The sequence below is a fragment of the Necator americanus genome, chromosome I, assembly GCF_031761385.1.
Source record: "Necator americanus strain Aroian chromosome I, whole genome shotgun sequence".
NCBI lineage: Eukaryota > Metazoa > Nematoda > Chromadorea > Rhabditida > Ancylostomatidae > Necator > Necator americanus.
The window spans coordinates 11,742,123-11,766,102 of NC_087371.1; the positions used below are offsets into that span (position 1 = coordinate 11,742,123).

At 40.4% G+C, this 23,980-nt stretch overlaps 1 protein-coding gene across 6 annotated transcripts; it reads right to left on the reverse strand.

The window, feature by feature from the left end:
- Nucleotides 1–108: 108 nt before the first annotated feature.
- On the reverse strand, nt 109–23,843 carry RB195_005197 (uncharacterized protein; the record flags this gene model as incomplete). 6 transcript variants are annotated; one of them, XM_064177552.1, is made up of 53 exons in its annotated part: nt 109–251; nt 316–486; nt 859–955; nt 1,014–1,195; nt 1,272–1,362; nt 1,501–1,577; nt 1,638–1,697; nt 2,155–2,275; nt 2,339–2,401; nt 3,385–3,501; nt 3,560–3,664; nt 3,747–3,874; nt 3,990–4,128; nt 4,287–4,351; nt 5,663–5,716; nt 5,830–5,900; nt 6,754–6,940; nt 6,999–7,158; nt 8,736–8,821; nt 8,881–9,034; nt 9,125–9,256; nt 9,494–9,635; nt 9,960–10,095; nt 10,969–11,160; nt 11,488–11,564; nt 11,681–11,819; nt 13,394–13,524; nt 13,600–13,652; nt 14,221–14,318; nt 14,565–14,646; nt 17,583–17,656; nt 17,749–17,905; nt 17,964–18,042; nt 18,119–18,227; nt 18,542–18,650; nt 18,726–18,820; nt 18,913–19,011; nt 19,076–19,169; nt 19,426–19,535; nt 19,640–19,777; nt 20,191–20,281; nt 20,340–20,414; nt 21,184–21,258; nt 21,480–21,535; nt 21,598–21,727; nt 21,855–22,001; nt 22,069–22,174; nt 22,374–22,441; nt 22,517–22,660; nt 22,736–22,906; nt 22,985–23,078; nt 23,192–23,253; nt 23,748–23,843. In XM_064177552.1, the coding sequence occupies 53 exons, from the start codon at nt 23,841–23,843 to the stop codon at nt 109–111; spliced, it is 5,832 nt and encodes a 1,943-aa protein (XP_064034674.1). The 6 variants fall into 6 exon arrangements, with proteins under 6 accessions (XP_064034674.1, XP_064034675.1, XP_064034676.1 ...); XM_064177551.1 differs by having other exon boundaries at nt 17,964–18,045; XM_064177550.1 differs by having other exon boundaries at nt 17,964–18,051.
- Nucleotides 23,844–23,980: the final 137 nt, after the last annotated feature.

The window sequence follows — 23,980 nt, forward strand, 5'->3', positions numbered from 1 at the left end:
TTATACAAACATTTCTTTAAATTTATCTAGCAGAGAACTTGAAGAATTGACTGTTTGCAAAAGAAATAGATTACAAAAGAATCTGCGTAAATAATAAACGTTCATATATCACAAAACAGTTGAGACCAATACAGTAAGCGGAACTAAAGAGTAGCAAACAACTTTGCCAACTTTAGTGATTGGCTGAGGAGTTGAAGTTGATCCCAGTGTAGAGATCATGGGTGTAGATAAATCCCATTGCCGTGGAACTTCTGAAATCAGATCACTTGACGGTCAGTTCCGATACTCACTCATATCGAAAAGGATAAGGCTTACGATATTCACAGAGCTCTCCGTAAAATCCCGCGGAACACACGCAAATCGTCATGGACTTTGTGCCACCGTTTTGGCAGATGGGCTGATTACAGAATTGGCCTGTATGTCCATTGAAACAAACGCACTCCCCGAAGCCGTTCACGTCGAGAGATCCGTGGTTGCAAGTAGATGCTGCAAAAAAGAAAGAAAAGTAACTTTCATTTTATAACGTTTCCCAATGCACGGAAACCCACCGCACCTTAGGTGCAAGGTATGAATGCCCCGATAGGATACTACAATGTGCTTCCAGCAGAATGCATGAGGGATTTTGAGTTCTGGTATGAGATTACAAATTCAGGGTGTAATTGAACTTTTTGCAATTGTTTAATTCGAATAGTTACACTAATATGCCAAGTTAATTAGGTAGCAAAGAGGGAAGAAAACGAAGCGAAACCAAAACTTGGTCTGACGCAATATTCCACATTTTGATTTCGGTTCGTTTACCCCGATAAGTATTGAAGTCTGTCGTATGTCTTCAACACCCAACTCGCATGAAAAACTTGCCGTTAGCGTATGTTTGTTCGAAGTAATATGTTCTTCGGAAGGTGGACCCTACCGTTGATCCAGAGATCACCATCTTTACGAGGGTAGACGGAGGAATCTGGAAAACAGACATTTAGAGGTCTTATTGAAAATTACTAAATAATAAGAGTTCCCACCTCTACATACGAATAATACTGATACGTACAAGAGCTGTTATCTCTCGCCGTCACTTCATAAAGTTGAAGACCATTAGAATCCAGCCAAGGGCTTTCAACGTTGGCTGCACCAATACTGACTACCTCAATACTCCCCATACTGTAGGAAGTGTGAAAAACTACATATGCATGCCAATCCGCACCTAGAAATCTTTGCAAACTAACAAAACAGCAACAAAAAAAAACAGAAAACTTTGGAGGTTTGGAAGAATCACCTACCTCTCAAAGAAAATGGAGATTCTGCAGGGAAATCGCTGGCTGAATCGGTGGTGAATCCTGGAATTACTGTGACAGAGGACACAACTCGCACCTTAACAGATTGACTTGGTATACTACGATGGGAAATTGATTTGGGATTCTTGAAGGTTATACTTATCAAAATAAACCAGCCAACAATCAAACTACATAGTTTTACCATAGACTCAGTGTATAGTTCCAAAAGATCTACCTGAACGAAACACGGTCCTGATGTGGTTGTCACGGCTAGCAGCCATGGTTTCACGAAAATCGAATATTGTTGCGGGTCTAAAATGTTCATTCCTTATTTGAATAAACTTTACTGAACCTTGAGATATATAAGCGTACCTACAGAGAACGTAATTGTGTTCTGGTCCAAAAACATATTTTTAACATCGATACGATAACCTATAAAATGAATGTTTTTGATCAAGAGAATAGTATTTTCTGGGATATGACACCAAAGAATATCCTTGTTCTCCCATTTCGAATCAGCGATACTCGTTAGACGTTCAGTTTTCGGTCTCCGATCTGAGTCTTAAAATATTTCAAATATATACCTTTTCTGTACTTTTTATATGTACCAACGAACAGACAACTCGCTAATTTGTCTGACCAAAACCAAATAATAAGAGGGAATAAAAAGAAGATACGGAACTCGTGAATTCAAACAGATTTCGCTTCACCAACAGTCTCCAGCTTGGGCGAAAACATCAGATGCAATGCTGATATTTAATTTGTTCAACGAGATAGGGCACGGATACCACCATCACTACACAATATGATCAGCAATTGTTCCCCAGTAATTTGTATGAACTTCGTCGTGATACGACAACGGTACATAATCAAAGGAAAAAGTGTTTACCAGTTGAAGTGGTGAGTACCACCAAGTTTGGTAAATGGACATCTGCACCAACAACGTTTACCACCACCTTACTGGCGTACTCGTCGTAATTTATGCTGAACGTGGTGGGCGTCGAACAGTCCTAAAATACTTAAATCTGGAACTTCAATTACGATGTATCGGATAACACCAAAAATTGGGTCACTTGCGCTGCTTCATCCGTAACCATAGAATTTTCGTAAATGGAGGAAGTGAGAAGAGGTGGAAGCTAAAGCTACATTTTTTATTATGCTATCTAAATTGGCAAGTGTACATACAAAACAAATTAATAAAATACAAACATAAAACTTCATGAATTCTGTAAAAAGAGAAAACAATAGAACATTCATTATCTTATGACTAATGGTGGTCGTTATGAACTGCATTCTTACAGCAGCAAGGTCGGTACTCGAATACCTCTGAAAGTAGCACAGATACCTAAATCGAGGGAAGGCACATTGGCGGTTTTCTCTTTCTCGGTTAAGATATCTATGCTACGATGACAGTTCCTCTTCTTAAAGTGATAAAGTGTAGGAGTAGTAGTGGCAGTAGATGAGATGATCATTTTCAACATAAAATATGCTTTTAATGTGCAAAATTCATCAACTCAGCAGCAACGAAAAGTACAAATGCAAATTATAGAACATCTAGAAAACTTGATACTGCATTGGATCAAAACATTCTATTTAAATACTTTTCCCCTTTATATAACTCCATCTTTCATCGAGTTAAAATGACTGGTACCAAACGTTTAACTATTTGTAACTATTACTGTATCTATCTGTAACTAACCGTAACTATCACGGACACTCACCTAAACTACTTATGAGTTAAGAAACACCAATAAATTCTCATAAAGAAACGTACAAGAAATGAATGGCTATGTAGTGTAAACTGCTACTAATCAGTGTAACTACCATTTCAAGTTCGGAGCAGTTTACATTACACAGTCAGAATCTTCTCGTACATTTTTTGGGACGAATTCGGGATTGGAAGTGTTGAATTGGTAGTGGTGCTTAACCTAATATTGGATTTTAGCCCCTCATTCTTGATTTGTTGACAGTCGCTACGTTGATCCTTGAGAAGGATAGTTGCATCAATTACACTAGCAATCGCAAAACTCGTAGGTTTGTAGATGGGTACTAGATGGAGCTCTACTATGTGTTTAGAACGATTTATATAGGAGTAGAAAGAGTCGCACCTAAAACGCACCCGAAGCAATCCATCAACAGTAACAGGTAAGTTTCTCCCTCCAGATACGCGTTGGTAGTAGACGAGATCAGCATTAATGAGTTCGTCAGAGTCATCTCTTATCGTAAATACATTCACCTGTACGTAGCTCATTGTGTAAACACATTCAAAATATTGCAAGACTAATATTCTCTACCTGTAGATTTTTGGTAAGTGAATTCCTGTAGTTACTTAAAGGCAACGGCGGGGAAGATGTAAACAAATATAAAATCGTCGGTGAAAGCAAAGAAATCTCGGGTACCTACAAACTAAAAATGGTTCTAGGGCAGTAATATCAGCAGCACGTCCAGTAAGCGTCGTGAGACAAAATTCTAGAATGTTACCTTGAAAACCACATCCAAAGACCGACTCGTAAGTACGGTACGGCTGCTACTCATAACATCTGCCATTGCGTTTGAGAACTGATTCACGAAAAGGTCACCATCATAAGTACTCGAAACAAACCTGATGTCTGTAAACAATCGTATAGCAATGATAAAAGATCCAGTAACTAAATGAGCACGTTTTTAATTTTCTGCCTGAGAAAATGAGGGAATTGGAGTGGCCGAACAAAGCGATTTACTCACCTTTGTCGTCATATAATACTAACGAAAACTGCAGCTCCGTGTTCGCTGCATTCATCTGACTTACAGTAAGATCAATGATTCGGACCAGATTGAAAGCAGCTAGGTTCATTGCAGCACTATTTTCAATGGCGAAAATTATCTACAACGAAGTAATTTAAAAGTCAGGGAAAACGTAGGGACTACAATGTTTTGGGAAAAATTGAATATAGAGAAAAATAAAAAGATAAACATGCGACAAATGCAATCTAATCTTAACCTTCAAACAAAAAATCTGCTACAATTCAAAGTTCTTCCTACCTGTCTGAATGCATGCTGTCTGGGATCCACAATAGCGTCCAAATTCATCACAGTGCATTGGCCATCTTTAAAAAACCTTTTCAAAATACTACAGAACGTGCAATTTTCCTGATATTACTTATTACATGTGAAGTTGACCAAAGGTCAAGCGTATGATGGGATTTTCCCATCACACAGGGTCGTAAAGGCAAAGGGTTGCAAGCAAAGGTGGTCGTAAGAATGTGCCATGGGCAGTTTTGAATGGAGGATAGCCTGCAAACCAGGAGAAAATAGCAACTACAAAATAATATCACGCAGTATTAGATAATTGTATAAATTATAAAATAAACAATATAGTAAACAATCAGTAACAACAATACAAAACAATAAATAATATTAAATGATTGTATAAAAAAATATTATTATTACACTAATATTATTATTTACTATTATATTAGTATTATTTGTTTTCAGGCAGAGGTATGAAAACCACAACATTTAGTTTTGAAAATGTACAGCGAGCTGACAATGTATAAATGGGACGACCCAGGTTAGATATCCCGCTGAGCCAAATTTTTGCAATAAGAGATAGGAACTTGAAACCACTTCTAAAAAATAACGAATTTAATTTTACATAGTTTACAGGAGCTTGGAAGTGGATTTAACAGAATTTAATAACCAAAAAAGCTCAAATTCCCATTTCCAGCGTCTGGAAGATCGCGAATAACTTCGTGATAAGAGGATCTAGAGAAGTACTTTGGGTGGATTTCTAGAGAGTAAGGTTTGCCCTAAGAAACAATCATATCGCTGTTTTTTGGGGTTAACTTAGTTCCCCTTTCTGAATATATCGGCGATTTTTTAAAACGTCGTCCCATTTTCCTGAAATGGGAAAACATGTCAAAATTGCAGTTTTTGCTCGCACGCCAAAAAGTGTGTGATCATGAATAAAATTCAATAACTCGGAGTAGATTAGGGCGAAGAAATCGTCTTTCAGCACTTTATAGCCGAGGATTTTTTCTATCAGATGCTACTTCACTCGATTTCCAGGGCTTCGCAGTTTCTCCAAATTTTTGATGGGACGAAGATGAGGAAATGCCATTTTCCCATCTTTGTTCATTTGCCTGTTGTTCCTGGGTTAATTTTCGATTTTGTTTTCGAAACACACGAAATTTCCATTATATTGAATTGGCAACAATCGAGAGTTGTCGCAAGAACTTTGGAGGAGGAGAAGAAGAAGAAGAAAAAGAAAAAGAAAAAGAAGAAAGGGGGAGAGGGGATCGTATTCGAGAGGGTCGTGTCCCACCACTACGCTTGACACTGAGCTGACCGTAAGCGCACCGGAAACTGAGCGTTTATAAGGACTAAAATTGAAACTAGATTCAAAAAAGGCGACTTACAAAGAACACCGATCTCAGATTTTACTACTTCTCTCCTTGATGCAGCTGGTGGTGCTGGAACGACATATATAGATTTTTAACATTCTAAAGATTATTTGAAAATACTCTTTTGTAGTATGAATTATATGTGATGCGGCTAGATGAAAAAACGGAAATCATAACCGTACCAGGTAAAGCGCAATATCCTGGTAGGACGCGAGTGGTAACATTAGCTCCCTGATATATATCCACACGCTGGCTGAAACATGAAACTTAGAGAAGGTATGTAATAGAAAAACGAAACCAGTGTAGAGCAAAAGTAGGATAGACTACAGCCGAATAAAACTAGCCATTTTAATCGACTAACGATGGCTCAGAATCGATAACAACACCGTTAAAAAATTATAAAAACTACAGAAGTCTTCTAAAAAAAAGTAGTCGTCAACACTCTTGATGACTCAATTGACTGCAAGGTCTGAGATCAATTCTAACGTTTTCGTCCTTATAGGGGGTTTTTATGCCCTCTGTTCTGCTTCCAAGGAACGCATAACCACTTAGGTAAATATGCTTGGGTCACAACGACCTGAAGCTCGGTGCACTTGCATACGCTGCGCTACAAGCGGTGCGGTGGAGCGTAGCACTTGCGATCGGGGGTGGATGCTTGATAGCATCGCTCATCGCATCAGCTGACGATGGTCTTGACCGCTACGGGACCACCGCAGTTTTTGGAACTCAGCCGCTTACGCAACGTATTTCATGTCACTTGGACAAGACTATGAATGGGGCCTACATCCTCCGAATGATGGTTTCCCAAAATCCTAAGCTAAACAGTTTTCTACAAAAGATTAAGCAGCGAATACTGATTTAAAAAAAATAAACTGCAAATGCAAAGCCGAAGTCGACCTGAAACAGTAGCTAAGTGCTGCTCAGAGAATAGAAAATAATCACCGAATTTTTGTCCCTGGAAAATAGTTATTGGAAAAAAGAAATTTTGTCTCGATTTGGATAGTTTCGTATGCACAGATGAAGTAAACACATGATTTCGTTAACTATCAGAAGCAGCAGTTCCCTTAAATACTAAAACGTTTAATTCTTAAAACTAGTGCACTCACATAAAAGGACCAGGAGTACAGTCAGAAAGATTGTCAAATGCATAAGAATAGGTGGAGTCACTTATTCTCTTATTCCCGTGCGTCGCAATAGAGAGGGGAAATACCGTTTGCGAGTCGAACGGTCGGATCTCCACGTATGTGACGTTGGAAAAGCCTATAGGCAGACCAGTCGCCAACTGCGGAACATCTATAGAAAGGTTACATCTGAGAACTGGTTAACTTCTATGGTTCAAGTTGAACTTCACATTTGTATGCTATAGGAAGTCCAATGTCCATTTGCGGATTATTTGTATGACTGAGTAGCATCGCTTTGGGTGAGGTCACAAATGCTCGGATCGAGCAAAGCAATCCTGGTGTTGCTGCTACTACGCGGATCTCCGTAATCCCACTTGGAAGATTATAGAGCTGAAATGAACTTTGCAGTGAAAAAAGACGTACAACTCTATCATGTTAAAATGTAGTAAATACACAGAATACAGTCGAATCAAAAGGGCTCAGCGGCGCGAAGAGGCGGTGGCGCTAAAGGTGGGATCGAACGAGGACTCTCGCTACCTCCACTCACTGCTGCAGCTCGAGTGAAGCTTGCGATGATCCTCCTCGATCCCATCTGCTCCACTGCGCTTTTCCCGGGGCAGGTGCTTGCGCAACTACTTTGAGGTTCAAGAGGTTTTGACCCGACTGTAAGAGGAAATAAATGCATTCCAAACAGACAGCATCTATTATCCTCAATCACTGCGATGCCCACATCACATTTCTTACAATGAGGTAGAGCTGAAATCCACCTTTGAGTTCATGTGGACAACAAATGCAGCATAGATCTGTATGGGATTTCCAGAAAACAATGGACATTAAAAATGTACGAATGCTACCAGCTTCTAAATCTTTTTTTCTAACAGCACTCGTGAAGAAGAAGAGGCTTAAAAGACAGAAACAAGTCGCAAGCAAGTTACATGAATAATACTGTTTTTCATACGGTTATCTTTACAAAAAGTCGTTCAAGACAAACAGAAACACTGGAAACTGATAAATGACAAAGAAGATATCTGCGCTAGAGTTGGTATTTTGTAAGAAAAAAAACCTACTTTCAAAGGCAGCATACCACGAATCCGACATAGCGAGGGGGTCCGCGAGAAAAACTAAAGATAGGGCATCCGGAGTGGTTGCGCTCATCTCTCACTAATCGTCGTAAAAAAAAACAGTGTGGGAACCTCTTCAGTTCCAACGAGATACCTTCCTACGGGGGAGAACCCTCTTCCATGTGCACGTTCCGGTTCCTACAGCAGCGTATTTATTGGTTCCACCTGAACAGACTGGTGAGAAGGAATCACTGATCCTCGGCAGTTCGCACTTGCATGCGACGGGTGCACAAGGGGGCGTATTGCAACTGAAATCGTCGCAAAATACGGAATCTTCCCCGCCGTTTTTTTTTAATGACGATTAGGGAGAGATGAGCGGAACCATCCGGATCTCGCAATCTTCAAGTCCTTTTCTAGCTTTTTTCGTGAGTTCGCTCACGTCAGATTTGTGGTATGTTGCTTTAAAGGCAACATACCAGGAGTCTGTAGTGCGGATTTCAGGTGGAGATCCGTACACGGGGTCGTCGGTTATGGAGACCGAGGTGGTTTCGTTCATCTCTCCCTGCATCATTGCAAACAGCCGCCTCCAGAATGCTGTTTTGTACGACGCCATCTGTTGCAACGCTCCACCCCTTGCGCCGCCTCCGCCCTGCGATTCGTCGGAAATAAATTCGGACTGCCCCAATAGGCAGTAAGGGACGCTGCGTGTGCAAGGGTGGCGCGCTGCAATAGAAGGCATCGTACAAAAAAAGAATTCAGGGGTCGGTCGCTTGCAGTGATTCAGGGAGAGATGAGCGGTCTCCATTATCTACGACCCCGTATACGCATACTCCACCTGAAATCTGTACCACCCTAGATTGGTGGTGTGCTACTTTAAACAGAAGTAAGCGCAAGAAATAGCGATACCCCATAATATGCCCCTCTTGAGGTGAAGGAAAATTGCATATTGTTCAAATCCGCAACATAAGGAATGTCGAAGTTCGACGGATTACCTAGAAATACACACTTTATAAAAGAAAAGGTGCATTACTGATAGTGCGATCGACCATACGTTCATTCTTATCAACTGTGAGTAGAATCCTGATCGTCTCTGATGAATTGAGTTCCCTTGGAATAGTTAACATCTTCATATCGGTACAGTTAAATCTGTAACGAACGGCGAGATTCTCCATCTTATGGTAAGTGTTCAAAACGTTTGTCATAACCTTAAAAAATTCAATTTAATTTTAGAAATGGTTATAGAATTTAGATGTTGGTTTGAAAATTTTCATTAACAATAGCAAGGAGTGACCTACTGTTGGTATTTCCCCCTTATCAATCACAAATATGTCACCATGTGTAGCTTCTGCCAGACGTCTGTAAACGTCGTAGTCGTCACCGGATGTATTAACAGGTTTCGTGGATGTTTGCGTTAGAATGAAGGTTAGCTGGAAAATTCTGCCAAGTTTTGCCATCGCATTGTAATTAGAAATGAAAAATGTATGCATTAGAAGAGAAAAAAGTAGAACCAGAGGAAAAATATAGAAGATGTCAAAGTCATGCAAATATGTGTTACTTGAATAATTTCTGTAGCCTCCCTTAACAACTCATTTTACATTCTTTACATTTACATTTTTTTCAACAACATTTTACAAAAGGTCTACGAAATTCGCATAGAACGTAACCTTGTTGTGCCAAGTGTTTGCAGTCGAAATCAGTATTTGCTCATGCGTATTCAAAGAGAAGAGATCACTAGGAAATGTAGCATCACTGGCTCCAGAGTCCGTAAAAATAAGCACATTGGAGAAGCTGCGAGTGTCAGAATACCTACAAAAGATAGAGTGAATCACAAAAAAAAATTGGCCCAATGTTTATCTACTTCCGAACTAAAAAATATTATAACCATAATCTTCGTCCTGCTGGCAACCGCAACACTCAATGCGGCTGTGATGTGACTTTTAAGCGGCAGACATATAATGCAGTCGCATTGCAGTCGTCGCGATATCCTTATTTTCAGGACAATAAATTCGCAATAAATTAAGATCACGAGTTAATAGAATCTGCATTGCCAATGTAGACAAGCCACTAATTTCTTCAAAACTTCGAACAGCGGAACCAAAAGAAAAACTCAAACCGATAGATGAAACTAACATCAGCTGGGCTTGCACGATTTCGTAAAGAAATGGTTGTTGTGGTGCTGGAGTGAAGAAAACAAGCCAGTCGAAAATCGTATCCAGATCCGACAGTTGATATCCATGGGCGATGAAGTACGTCAAAACGTTATTATCTGTAATTGTAGGTTGAAACTTTGTCTAATGTTGGGGTTGTGACATTGGTGAGTTTTCTTACCTGTGAGCTAAGCCTTAAAATAAGATGTATTTTTCGAATGTAAAATAATGCTACTGTAATTATTGGACAGACGTGAAAAGATTTTGAGGATTTACGTCCTAAGTTAAAATAGCTTTAGTTTATGTTGATGAATGCATCAGATTAGCTAGTACATTGCTCTAGTAAAACAGTTGTTCATGATCTAAAATGTGAATTTATCCCCAGCAAGAATTCACGAGCAGAGTGTTATACAGTTTCACGTAACTACAATATCAGGAACGTGGAGCGACGATACTCTTCGGACTTCTCATATACAGATATGAACTACCAGAACTTCTGCAAGCAGCAGCACTCGAAGCGGTGTGGTGAAGACAACTGTTGGCATCGAGTCGGGACCATCATTACCTTCACTTGATCTGCATCGAAGACTGTGGCGCTCGTGAGCGTCCCCTGCAAACCCCAACGACTATGCTCTACCACGCTACTGCGAACTCAGTCCTTTACCCATCTAAACCAAGCGTCGGGTCAACTTTTGACCCAAATATACTATACTCTTCATCTCTGAAGAATGAAGAATACCCGTATGAGTGGTACTTTCTCTGAGACTCCCGGTGGCGTACGCTCCAATTAAACTTTTATTTTCTTCAGAAGGTTCACGAAGATTACAAATTCATCTCTGCTACTTTTCTTTCAGAGATTTTTTGTTTCCATCAAATATGAATAGGACAGTTCAGTCATGTATCTCGTTAACCGTTGAACCATCAAGGAGCCCAAGTAACAAAGCCACTTATAAAACTGTATTTTGATTTAAAAAAAACAGGTTCAAAGCTACCTGTTAGTACAAATCCAAGGAAAACGAAGGTGGCGATATCTTCATCACCACCTTGCATGCCATCTACCATATCACCCAGATTCGCACGAAAATTCTGGAAATCTTGTTGCATGGAATCGGCAAGTGAAAACACAATCACCAATGACCGTTTCGATATGTCGAGATCATTTTCGATGGCAGGACGAAACCCTCCTGAATATGAATACATAAAAGAATAGCGAAGGTTACTCAACTATTGCCTCACTTCCCGACATCGGAATTCTTTTTAATTGCCAAACATTTGAAAGAAAAGATTCGTTCAGAAATTTTGTAGAAATGACCACTTTCTCTAACAGTATTCACTAGGATTTTCATTTCTACCCAATTAATACGAGAGTTACGAAGGAGAAACCAAACATGATGACATTATTCGTGTAATTTCTGTAGCTTTCAATCGATAAATAAAACACCATATATTATGACGAACACTTTCGAGTGATAAAAATTGGATTTGGTATGATCAAATCCATTACAACTCACGGTTCTCGCAGTATATTGAGTAGAAACCAGGTGGGCATGCACATCGGCTTCCATGATTAATACCATAGTTTTGACAGCTGAAAATAAGAACTTGTAGTCTATATCTAATAATAGCATACATAATATACTTGTAGCAAAAGTGGAACGGAATCGAAAAAGAAAACGTGGAAAAAAAGAAGGAAAAGATGCTTACTTAGTATTCTCACAGTATTGTCCTGTAGAATATGGTGGACAAAGACACGTGTTGTTCGGTAAGGGTACGCCATCTCCTTGACACTGAACGGCAGCGGACGACAGCGTAGACGATGTATTAGGTAACGAAGGAATCGATTCTAAGACATTCTCTTGGAGGTAAGGAGTAAATGGAAAACAAAGAGAAGGGAAAAGAAGAGGAAATTTTAGTCAGAACTTCTAGCTTTAAACCGTGGAACCAATTCGAAATGTTGGCGTTGGTTGTTCTCATACCGATATTTCCGACATGTCGCAAATTTACTTGCAGTGTTTTATCTAGGCATAAACTGCCAGAGAAAGTGCTGGCAGATAATGAAGAATTATGGAATTATGCAAGGGTGAGTTTGGACGCAACCATTTTCTTCGCATCGAACAGCTTTCATATCCGCTGTGATTTAATGCATGGCATATTGTTAGAAAAAGCGGAATAATTACTGTATAAAAGTATGCTGAGAAAAGAGCAATGCACAAAAGGAAATTACATGGTGTCGGACACCAGATATGAAAAAGGGACCCCGATCACAGTCTCTCGCTCTACAGCGAATGTTCCGGCCAAGGCTGCCGCATACGTAAAGTAGGGTTAAAGCGACATGAAGCCCTACTTAGTAGCGTAAGCGGCTGCGCTCGAGGCGGTGTGTTGGAGCGTAGCGGTTACGATCGAGCGGGGACCCATGCTAATGCCATTCGTCGCTGCAGTTCGCGATAGTCCCACATCGCTCTCAGCCGCCAGCTTTCCAGCGCCGCGTCGAGCCCAGACGCCTATGCAAATGCATCGTGCTTCGTAATGTTTTGACCCCACTATATTAAAAAAAAGTGCACACGGCCACAGTTCTCATCTGACCATAATGCGCATTCGATTGAAACAGAGTAGAGCGCAGCACGAGTTTGTGTCAATCAGAAAAAGTGCATTCGTTACTGCTAGTGCGTCACATTCACCAGGCAACGATATATACCTGTAATTCGGTGTCATTCGAGTATGGTTTCCTCGCTGGTAACTTTTTACGCATCTCGAGGCAATAAAGACGCTATTTTTCGACTTTTTTTAATTTGCGCAACGCACCCGCTCTGTAACTCACGTGCTTGTCAAGTACTTTCATACGCGTACTACTAAAGAAATACAGTTTGATTAGGATAGCCCAAGAGTTCATTCACGCAATACTGCACCACAAATCAAAATTTTGCATCGGAGTGTTGTGTTACTTATAGCGACTAGAGTAGAACTGCCGCAGTGTTCTCTGCAGTCCTAATCAAACCAAAGAGTTGGAACAAACGTGTGCTTATTGTAGAGGCAAAACGACATGAAGCACGGTGCAGTTGCGTAAACGGTTGGGCACGAGGCGGTGGAGTGGAGCATAGCGGTTAGGATCGAATGAGCTTATTGCTAGCATTATTCCCGGCTGTAGTTCGCTGTGGTTCCACCTCGATTCCAACCGCTATCTCCATTCCGCCGCTTCTGGCGCATCCGCTTACGCAATCGCACCGCCCTCTTTTTGATTTGGCTGTACATGCGGCTTTTTGTTCCTAACTATGAACTAACTATGAACTCTTGCAATTCTTTCAGCTACGTGCACTTCCAAAATTACAATCTCTCATGCTGCACCACTCCTCTCGGCAGGAATAAAGGAAAGGAAGAAACAGTTGTAAAAAATGGGTCTGAAAGGGAGAAGTTTCTTACCTACTGGAGCTACGTAGGCCAGGGCGATTGTTGGGACAGTTTTCAGCATCGAAATTAGTTCTGTTCGGTTCAAAGTGGCAGTGACGTAGCCGTGGAATATAGAACTCGAAATGTAGATGCCAAAACTGTTCCTGAATCAAATTGTTCCCTGGTAAACTAATAATACATAAAGGTATACTCCTAGTCAGATAGACATGAGAACTCACTTTAATTCGTGAACACGTAGAGTAATGTCGTCCCTGTTAAGCACAGAAGAGACCTAGAAATTACTCATCTTGATTAATATGCTAGGTTCCTCTATACTTTTTATTCCTGCTGCCAGATTGCGAACATCGTGTTCTAGGGTGGCGAATACAACCCGCGAAATGCTCGCGATGCGGCAGTTAAAGGCATCACCCCACGAATCTGAGGTGGTACGGATTTCAGGTGGAGTATTCGTATACGGGATCGTAGGGTATGGAGGGAAGGGTGATTCCGTCCATTTCTTCCTAATTCCCGTAAAAAACGGTTCGTCCGGAAGATGCGGCGCCGCACAAGTCTGGCGCACTCCAATTGAACTCCTTCGCTTCGAGCGGTCCGGCGCGCTATTTTCCACAATGAGTTCGATTAGAGCGCGTCAGCCCTGTGCACGCGCCGCATCTTCCGGACCGTTTTTTACGGCAATTAGGAAGAAATGGACGTAATCACCCCCTCTCCATAACCTACTATCCCGTATAAGAATACTACACCTGAAATCCTTACCACCTCAAATTGGGGTGATGCTTTTAAGGGAACAGAATCCATGCATAAAAAGGAAGAACCCCCAGTCCAATGAAAAATGAACTAACATCAACGTTAAATTTAGCCTCTACTGATGAGGTGCTACGTTCATTTTCGGGTACATCTACTACACTGCCATGCACTTCAAAGAAGAACGATTCGGCACCTGGAACTATAAGAAATTTTCACGAGAATAGGAACTAATGAACTCGAAGTCAGCAGCTGTTTAACACCTCCTTAATCGCAGTAGGCCGCGCCTTTTCTAAGATTATTGGCATTCGAGCAAATAGAAAACAGAAAACGCGAACAAGATTTTGCACGCAGTTTTACCCAGAAAACTGAAAGCCGTCGGCGTATGTGTGGTGACACAAATCCATAATCTACATGTGTGGATTCGCTAGTTGTTTCTTACCTAAGGGAAGAGTCCAAAATGCTGATAATGATATCAGCACTACAAATATCATCCTGCGAAGAATGATATCCTCGGTGAATCCCTGGAAACTTCATAATCAACCTTCTGCTAATCGGAGACAACTTTGATAAACACTGCAGAAAAATTGACATCTTGTCAGATGAAACAAGCCAACAACAATTTAGAGCTCCCAACATTGATTCTTTGATCTTGTCATATTTTTTCCCAGAAATTTGAATGAGTACAAGTTACAGTCAACTGTTTTCATAAGGTGCTTTCTCTAGAGGAAACAGTGCGACCAAAGAGCAAAGCTATTTCTAAATTTATTAACGAGAGTGAATGGGATAAAGGTATTCGAATATTCAAACATTTTCGACACGGTAACACTGCCAATGTAATTTAAAGGCATCACTCCACGAATCTGAGGTGGTGCGGATTTCAGGTGGAGTATTCGTATACGGGATGGGAGACTATAGAGAGAGGGGTGATTCCGTCCATTTCTTCCTAATTGCCGTAAAAAACGGCCCGGAAGATACGGATTCAGGCGTTCTGGCGCACTATTTTGTACAAGGAGTTCGACTGGAGCGCACAAGCCTTGTGCGGCGCCGCATCTTCCGTACCGTTTTTTACGGCATTTGGGAAGAAATGGACGAAATCACCCCCCTCTCCATAGTCTCCCATCCCGTATACGAATACTCCACCTGAAATCTGCACCACCTCAGATTCGTGGGTTGATGCCTTTGAGCCTCCTCGATTCAAGCTTTCCGCTCATTCCTTCTGAAGAATAAAAATATCGACATACATTAGAGTCACAAATGAACGAAATAGGAAACTAAAATCGCTGAACGAACGAAGAATTAGAACGAAAGTAAAGAAATGCTCCGAGAAGAAAAACGTAGGACAGAAATTTCCGTCCATACGGGTACTCGTGGAAAGTGTTAGAAATCTAAAGTACACAAGCTTACAAATTTAAAGATAAAGAAATTACCAAACATTTTCAAAAACTTTTCTTTCTGAGACTTTTAAAAGTTTAAATATCCTCTGAGACTGATCCAAAATTCACAGAATTCCCAAGAATTGTTCACTATTCAAGGATCTTTGTAAGCGTGGGCTTAACTCCTCAAATAGAAAATGAAGTGCCGCTGGCGACCAATAAACCAGCGATCAATGCTATCGTTCCTTATTTGTAGATAGGCGATTATAGGAAATCAAGTTCACTTCCTTTCGTTTGATAAGAACGGGTGACTCAGACTTCTGGAGCAGAGATTGGAAAATTTCCCGGCCAATTTTGTGAATGCACAAACATTTCCTGAATTTGTTCATCAACTGCATCTGCATATAGTTGGATCAAAAGCATATGAAGCACGCTGCAGTTGCGAAAGTGTCTTGGCTCCAAGCGAAACGGTGGAGACAACGGATGGAATCAAGGTGGACCATTGCGAACTGCTGCGATGAAAGATGCTAGCATGGGTCCTCACTCGATTCTCACCGCTACGCTCCACAGCACCGCTTCGAGCTCAACCGCTTACGGAACTACATCGCGCTTCATATCGTTTTGGCTCTACTCTAACCACACTTTTCTTCCAACTCTTTGGTTTGATTAGGATTGCAGAGCACACTGCGGCAGTTCTACTCTAGTCGATACAAATAACATAACTCTGCAAAATTTTGATTTGTGGTGCAATATTGCGTGAATGCTTACGTAACTGTACCAAGCTTCTGCTCGTTTGGCTCGGCTATACCTTGCAATAAACAACTAAGCTTATCTAGGATTCATGAAAAGCGGTAAGTTCAGTTCAAGTGTTTCCCTATAGACTGATTGAAGAAGAAAGAATCCTTCGAAAACTTTGAGAATCTGATCTGCTTAGTTCTTTTGGCTTGGTCTCCGCTGCCTGTTTTCAGCTGCGATCCTCCTTTCTTGAACAGTTAGCTATTGTTTATAGTAGGGTTAAAACGACATGAGGCACCGTGCAATTGCGTATGCGGCTTCTCTTGAGGCGGTGCGCTGTAGCGTAGCGATTAGAGCGAACTGGAACCCTTGCTGGCACCAACCATCGCTGCAGTTTGCGATGGTCCCACCTCGCTTCCAACTGCTGCACCGCACCGCGCCGCTTCGAGCGCAGCCGGTTGCGCAACTGTCCGCGCTTCATGTCGTTTTGAACCAACTATACCTTCTTCAAAAAGATAAGTACCTTACACAAACAGTAACAAGTGTAAGAACTTTTACTCCGGAAATTGTACATACTAACTTGTAGACCAGATCTACGTCCTCTAGGTACGTCCTCTGAGGTATTCTAGAGCAACAGTGTCACAGTGAATCAACTCCTATTAAAACAATTAGCATTGAAGTAGTTGTAATATTCTCTCAGCGCGAGGAATTTTTTTTAAACGTTGGATCGGTTGTGTGTGATCTGAAATGAAGAGACTGCCACTGCGAATTTTGGCCAACTACTGTTTCTTTACTCGAATATTTCGTGAATAAGTATCTAAAGCTCCCCTCCAAACACCTGAGAAAAAAGCTTTACTTCTTTCATAAGAAAAAGTAGTAAACGATCACTATCAAAAACCTAATGAAGGGCACACTTCTAGTGGTTGCAATATTAAAAAGATAACAAATAAACCCATCTAAATAATATGCTAATGCTGTAATATAAACTGGCGCAAAATTATACATTGCGACATAAATGAGACCATCTTCATAAAGCAATTTCTGAAACAGACATGAACAGCAAAACGAAGAAGGCCAATTTCAAATTTCAAAGTCAGATCCTCTTCTTACGTACAAATACGGATGTGCATGCGAAATTGTGGGTAGGTTAGCTACACGAAAATAAACATACAATGTTTTAAAAGGCAGCATCAATTGAAAAATCGAATTTGAGGCACTTTAAGTGAACCGAAAAAGAAACACTTGACATAAAGCAACTTATTCGCTAGTAACAAACATGGGAAGCAGTACACAACAAAAACAACAAGAAGTTACGTAAATCGATGCGTTGCTTCCTTCAAGCGACGAACTTCGTTTTCAACTCCATTATTGCCAATAATTCGATCGAATACATCATCAGTTAGAACTGCATTCTCAGGCGCAGCTTAAAGAATTATTTGCACATTTTTTACCGCACCAATAGGGTAGTTGTTTGATAGACATAAGCGCCATAGCAGAAAGTTAAAACTGACTCACTTTCTTCTCCAATGCGGTACAGTATCATACGACTATTCCCTCGATCACATGCCATTAACATTCCTGATGGCGATATTCCAAATGATGAGCAATACGGGAAGCTACTCCCATCAGCTATACGAACTTTTTTCATGAATTGTCCGTTTGAGGTAAGCAGCTGCAAATAAGAACTCTGGAAATCAGGTTTTTATTGAAAAAAAAAACGGTGAGTTCACCTTTAAACTATGGGTTTTTGCGTCAGCGACCAGTAGATGGCCGGAGTCGTCGCATCGGATTCCGCTCATATACACAAACCTGCTGTATCTGACAATTAAATCAACACATAAGTACAGAGAAAAGAACGAGAAAAGAGACAAGTAGGTAGACGGACTTCTGTTGGGTTTCATCGCCTTTGTGAGTGGGCATTTGCTGCAAGCACCTGCTGTACACTTTTTCAAGGCTGTCTTTTGACAGCTCAATGCATGTCAGCGTGTTCGCACCTGAAAATTTGTCACTGTTCTACTCATAATATCGAGTTTGAAAAAGACTAGATACTATCTTTCAATTTCGGTCAACGAACAGAAGATAGGCGGACATAATCTCTTCAGAACAGCTGTACTAATACAGTTATTTTCGTCAATAAAAACGGTAGCGCATTATGATTCAGATAACATTTATGACCTCAAATGTCTCCAGTTAAGGAAGAAATTTACTGGAGCTCCTGCAAACTTCTTTTTTCAACTTTTTTGCAGACTCTCAAACGTATTCCTGGTCTCCTTGACATTACTGATACAAGAAGAAAAAGAAAGCTTACGCAAATCTGTGAAAAATATTTGTTTCCCGACAGTATCCGCGAAACATGGTTGCCGTTCTTGGTCGTTCGGAACACCATCGGCCCGCGGATAAGGGAGACTCGCAACTATCTAAATGATCATAAGAAAGAACTGTAAGCTGACCGAAACGAATCATAAAACTTTATGCAAAACCTATCGGCTAACCGAGTCACAATTACTGCTGTCAAAAACTGTTACAGCTAGCTGCCCAGCCGATTTTCTCACTGTCACAAAATCGCCAGAGGAAGAATACGTCAGTGCTGAAAAAAAAGCCTACCTCTCTCTTATTTTGTAAACGTGATAAAAGTGATTAAATGAGTGATAAAAGAGAATTATGGCGACGTTAGCGTACCTCGATGTCGGCCATTGAGACCAGTGGCAAGAATACTGAGTCTTTTCATATGATGCTCGTACAAGAATAAGTTTGAACGGTCCAGGATACCGAGAGCTTCTAGAAAAACAAAATCTAGAAACAACTTCTAGTGGTCTTTCGAAGAAAATGACACAAAGCTCACGGCCAGGACGTAGAACAGATACTGCACTTGGACGATCAAAGCCTCTTAAAGTGAGGTCATTCAATATTCGACCTTCACATGTCGCAAATAGTATCTGGAACCAAATATCACTTGTCAAATTTCAATGTTTTCGGTTAGTAAATTTAAATAAAAAGACATTAAAAAGGTGTCGGTGACATTTTGTAGGTGAAAAGGCTCGTCATCTACAAAGAAACTCCTGGAAAGTACAAAAAGAATTGATAATCCAAAGCAATTTGAAAATCCTTCAATCCTTTTACAATCACTTACCACTCCTAAAAAGCGTGGATAAGCAAGACATGTTAAAAGAAGCACGAAGAAAAAAGTCTTACACTGTCATGCCGGGTGAAAATAAAGGTATCCAAGGCAGAGTCGTAGGTACAGCCCAAAGGCGCTGATACAAGTCCAGTTGCTACGTCTTTTATTTTGTGCAATACGAGTTCTATGAAAAGAAAAAAATTAGAATTAATCTTTTCACTCACCGTCCCTCAAAGGAATGAAAACTGTCAGGAACTGATAATAATTGAGAATTGAATGTAATCATACCTCTCTCGGCGTCAAACCAGCGAGTGAAGTCACAATGTCGCTCGACAGGTACGTAGCGCGGCAAGGCTTTAGCCTTTGGGGCTGAGGATGCCAAACATACTGATGGACTTGATTGAACATAACCAAAACGTTGTGATGCTGAAGAGCATGAGATGAACAAAAAATCGATCCGATCATGACCCGTCTGTGTTTTAATTCAAGAAGACAAGAAAAACACCCCAGAATTGAACAACTAAAGGAAAATAAGGTGAAAGTGGCAGAATTGAAGCTTCTGGTGCAACATCTACAGACGTGATAATAAAAATTCATTCAGCATTCATTTCACTCACGAGTTTGAATAATCTAGAGATTGGAGGAAGCCATCGAATAAGTAGCAAAGCGGATATTTAAATCATCTTGAAAATATCAGAAATTCTGTATCTATGAGAAATCATCTCTCTCTTCACTTAGCACAAATCGAGCTAGTACTTGTTTGAAACTAACACATTCACGAGGACTTATTAATCTTAATGCTGAGACAGGCAATAAAAGGGAAGCAAAGAAAAAATTACGTCTCTCTCGACTTCGTCCCACAGCGAATCGCTTGCTAGACTGTGCGTTGGAGCGAGAGCTCGATTTCTGAGGTGATCTTGAAGAGCTGCTCTAAATCGCAAAATAACCAATACACGTGAAAAACAGAGAGCACTTGGGTAGTACTAACCCTCTTCCTATGATTATCTTTATTCCTCTTAGCATTCTCATCAATTGTCACTTTACTTCTGCTGGTTTTGTTGACCTAGATGCATTAAATAGAAACGTTCAACAACTGAAAACGAGAAATTAACTATGCTTGGAAAATTGCATAAAAGAATTTAATGTAATATGGAGACTTCGTGGATTAGGTTGAAGAAAGAAGGAACAGGAGGTATAAACATTGGGCATGAATTCAAGAATACGGTAATGTTTGGGCCAAATCCTACTTTACAGAAAGAAAATAATATTAGCAAAAAGAAGGAAGTCTACGTATTCGAATCCTAGCTTCAAGATGAGGATATCGATTCATATTATAGCAATCTAATTACAGATCCTCTTCTGATTGTAAGAAAAAGATAAAATTCTGAAAATGCTGTTATACAAGTTGTAGAGGTCCTCTCTAGAGGGCAACGAAGAAGGCTCAAAATCGGTCAATTTCTAGTTCAGTCAGGAAAGACTCATAATAAATTCGTACGCGTTACCCCAAGAAAAGCTCGCAAAGCAAAAATGATCCAGCAGGCAGCGGCGCAGTTCAGTAGGCAGTTACACACATCATTCTTTGTGATCTGGTCTTTGAAAAACCTAAGTAGATTACAGCCATTGCGCAACTTCTGAATCCATTCGGATTCCCCTTATAGCTACAGGGATTCTGTCCCTGTAGCTGTCGCTGGATCCCTGTAGCTTTTATAACATCACAATTAACAACTCTTCGAGACTAGAAGAAAAGTAAGAACATAATCTCTGGTAGTTCCTTGCATCAGAATATGTCACGGTATTTTTGGATCTGTAGTAAGGAATAATTACTAATTTACCTTCCGTTTTGTCTTTAGGGTGGACCCAGTCGTTTTCGTCATATCGAAATATGATGACTTTCTCGGTGCATTTTCCTTTAAAAAAATCTTCTTGAAGTGCACGAAAAATTTTCGTGAAGTGCACGCAATGGACTACAATAGATCAATAACTAATATCTACTGATCACTTGTAATCGAAACAAGGGTAAAAACAGGACAAACCCTCAGCTTTAAGTGTATTTTTCAAGAAAATCAATCAAAAAAAAACAGAAATATACACTTATTTTGATTCGTTGTTAAAATACCACTGCAAATACCTTTTCATTTGACGACTTCTCAGCAGTTAACTCGACGATTTCAGTCTCCATGTCATCTGAAGGCTCAAATGGGCGAGATGTGTGTAAAATTTGAAAGTAAATATTACATTAAACGGACTAATATCAGGAGATCCACATGCTTCGTCTTCAGTTTCCAAGAATTCGTCACCATCAAGGCCGAAGTCATGATCCTCCGCCCATGCTGAAGTAAGTTCTCGTTCTCTATTTGCAGTTTTCGTTGCAGATATCTGAATTAACTCAGCAATGAGGTATATTTAAGATTGTATTGGCTGTATTGCTCACCAAGTTCTACCAGATTGCTGCACAGCATAAGCCATTTCGGACCAGTTGGCTATAGAAAACCAATTAACTTACCTTTTTCACAATCGCATCTGATGACGAAGAGACCTGATCATGCGAAGGTGAGTCTGGAGATATGCGCTGCCTTTGCGATTCTGTACTTATCTTCATTCCATTTACATCATTAGCTAAGCTACTAGCCTCAGATACAGTGCTTAAAGTCTGTAATAATTTTGTTCGAAGGTCTCCAGAACTGCTATACTTCACTGTTTCCTAAAGAAGGACGTACCGAAGCGAAAATAGGGAAAACTGGAGGCTTCTCTTCCTCAACCGCGAAAAAACTCATCGAGGAACGACATGCTTCTCTCCACACTTCGGCAGCTGATCTTATATAACTGAAGGGTAATCATACCAATGTTTGACAACAGTGGCAACAGTGAGTTGAAAAAAAAGCGAGATGAAAGCATGTGCGGTGCAAACTGGCGCATCTATGGACATGAACAGCACTTTTGAAAGAAGAGAAGACAGAAACATATGTTTCTACGAGTACGAGTCCTTTTTATACTACTTAGAAGAAATAAAGAAGACACTCACACGTTTTTTATTGTTGTTAAGTTGACGTCGCTATCAGTTGGAGGTGGAGTTACAATCTGCACTCCGTCCTTAAGGGAAAGTGTCAGAGGTATTTATTTATTAAGCACTCTCTAAGAAAATCGAACGTCCCACTACTACGATACCTCCTCCTTTATAGGAATCGTCGTTTGTTCAGAAAACTTCGAAATATTCCCATGTTCCCCTGAGTCTCCAATCTCTTGGTCAGAATCTGTGGATTCATGTTTGTTTGAAAAAAGCAGCAGTTCGTCACTTTCTGGTAGTTTTGGCTGGAATAAAATGCAAGAACTCCTAACGAACTCCTCGCTAACGAAAACGGCATCTGAAAAAATATAGGAACTCACTGGCTTCTTGCGCTCACGAACAGTCTGAACAGATGACGTGGAATCACTATCTTCTTGAAGAAATTCGACTGATTGCGAGTCCTCATCATTAATAGTAACCAGATCAATCATTTCTACTTTTGCAGCCAGCGGAACCATTAATGTTGCGGCACTCGATGTAAAACTGCACTCCTAAGGTAGATATTTGCCAACATATTTTTTACTCAACGAACACTTCTGACATGACCATAAAGGGTCTGTCCCACTTACCGAGGAAGCCGATGACATCGCAGACGAACAAGAAGGATAAGAGAGGACAGATAGAGCGTCGCCTCCTTCCCGATACATCCGAGACCGTCCGTACCTAAGTAATTTACAACTTTAAGGTCACTCATCCACAAAACTCCGAGTGTTTCTTATTTCTTCAGCATTATTTATTATCCATGAAAAGATAATTTTAAAACACGAGAAACTCACCCTGCTTGTACACTCTTATCACTAGAGTAAGCGGAATGATTGAATCCTGTAGACTGTCCAACCTAGAAGTAAAGAGTGTTCAAAAGAAATGATTGAAAGGTTGCCAGGATTTTCAAATTATCCTGACGTCCAGAAACGTATATTGTGCACCAGGCGGTCACAGTTTCTATGGCAAGAGCACATCCAATCAATGACGCAATCAGAGATTTGTATGTAACCGACCAATTTAGCCTCATCTTCTAGTTTTCACTGAGACTATAGGCTTCCTTGGATCCAATACAAGCTAATTCCTTTGAAACTTGTTTTGTTCGCCGTCAACCCTGGATGACAACGCTAACAGAAGATGGTTTATTCTAGCGCTAATTTCTATTGTTTCTCAGCTTTCCTAAACTTTCAGTACTATTCGTCAATTCATTCAGTAAGCAGGTTTCAGTACTATTCGTCAATTCATTCAGTAAGCAGGTGACCGTATTTTCAGTGTTTAGAGAATTGAATTAATTACAACAACACATGCGAACCTTTCTGTGGTTCACTATACTGAAGTAAGAGTGCATACCGTTCGATATTGAGTTCTGATACGATCCCGTGCTGATTTCCATGTCTCGTTGTTGCAACATTCGTAAACAACCTGTACGTCATCATCGCTATCCATGTTTCTGAAAAATAATGAAGTGGTGATGTACGTTCACCCATTCAAGTACAGCACACAACGTCTTTTTGTCATATTTAAAGAAAAACCTTGCAGCTAGAAGAAATACTTATTCAACTGTGACAGATATTTTTCTTAGA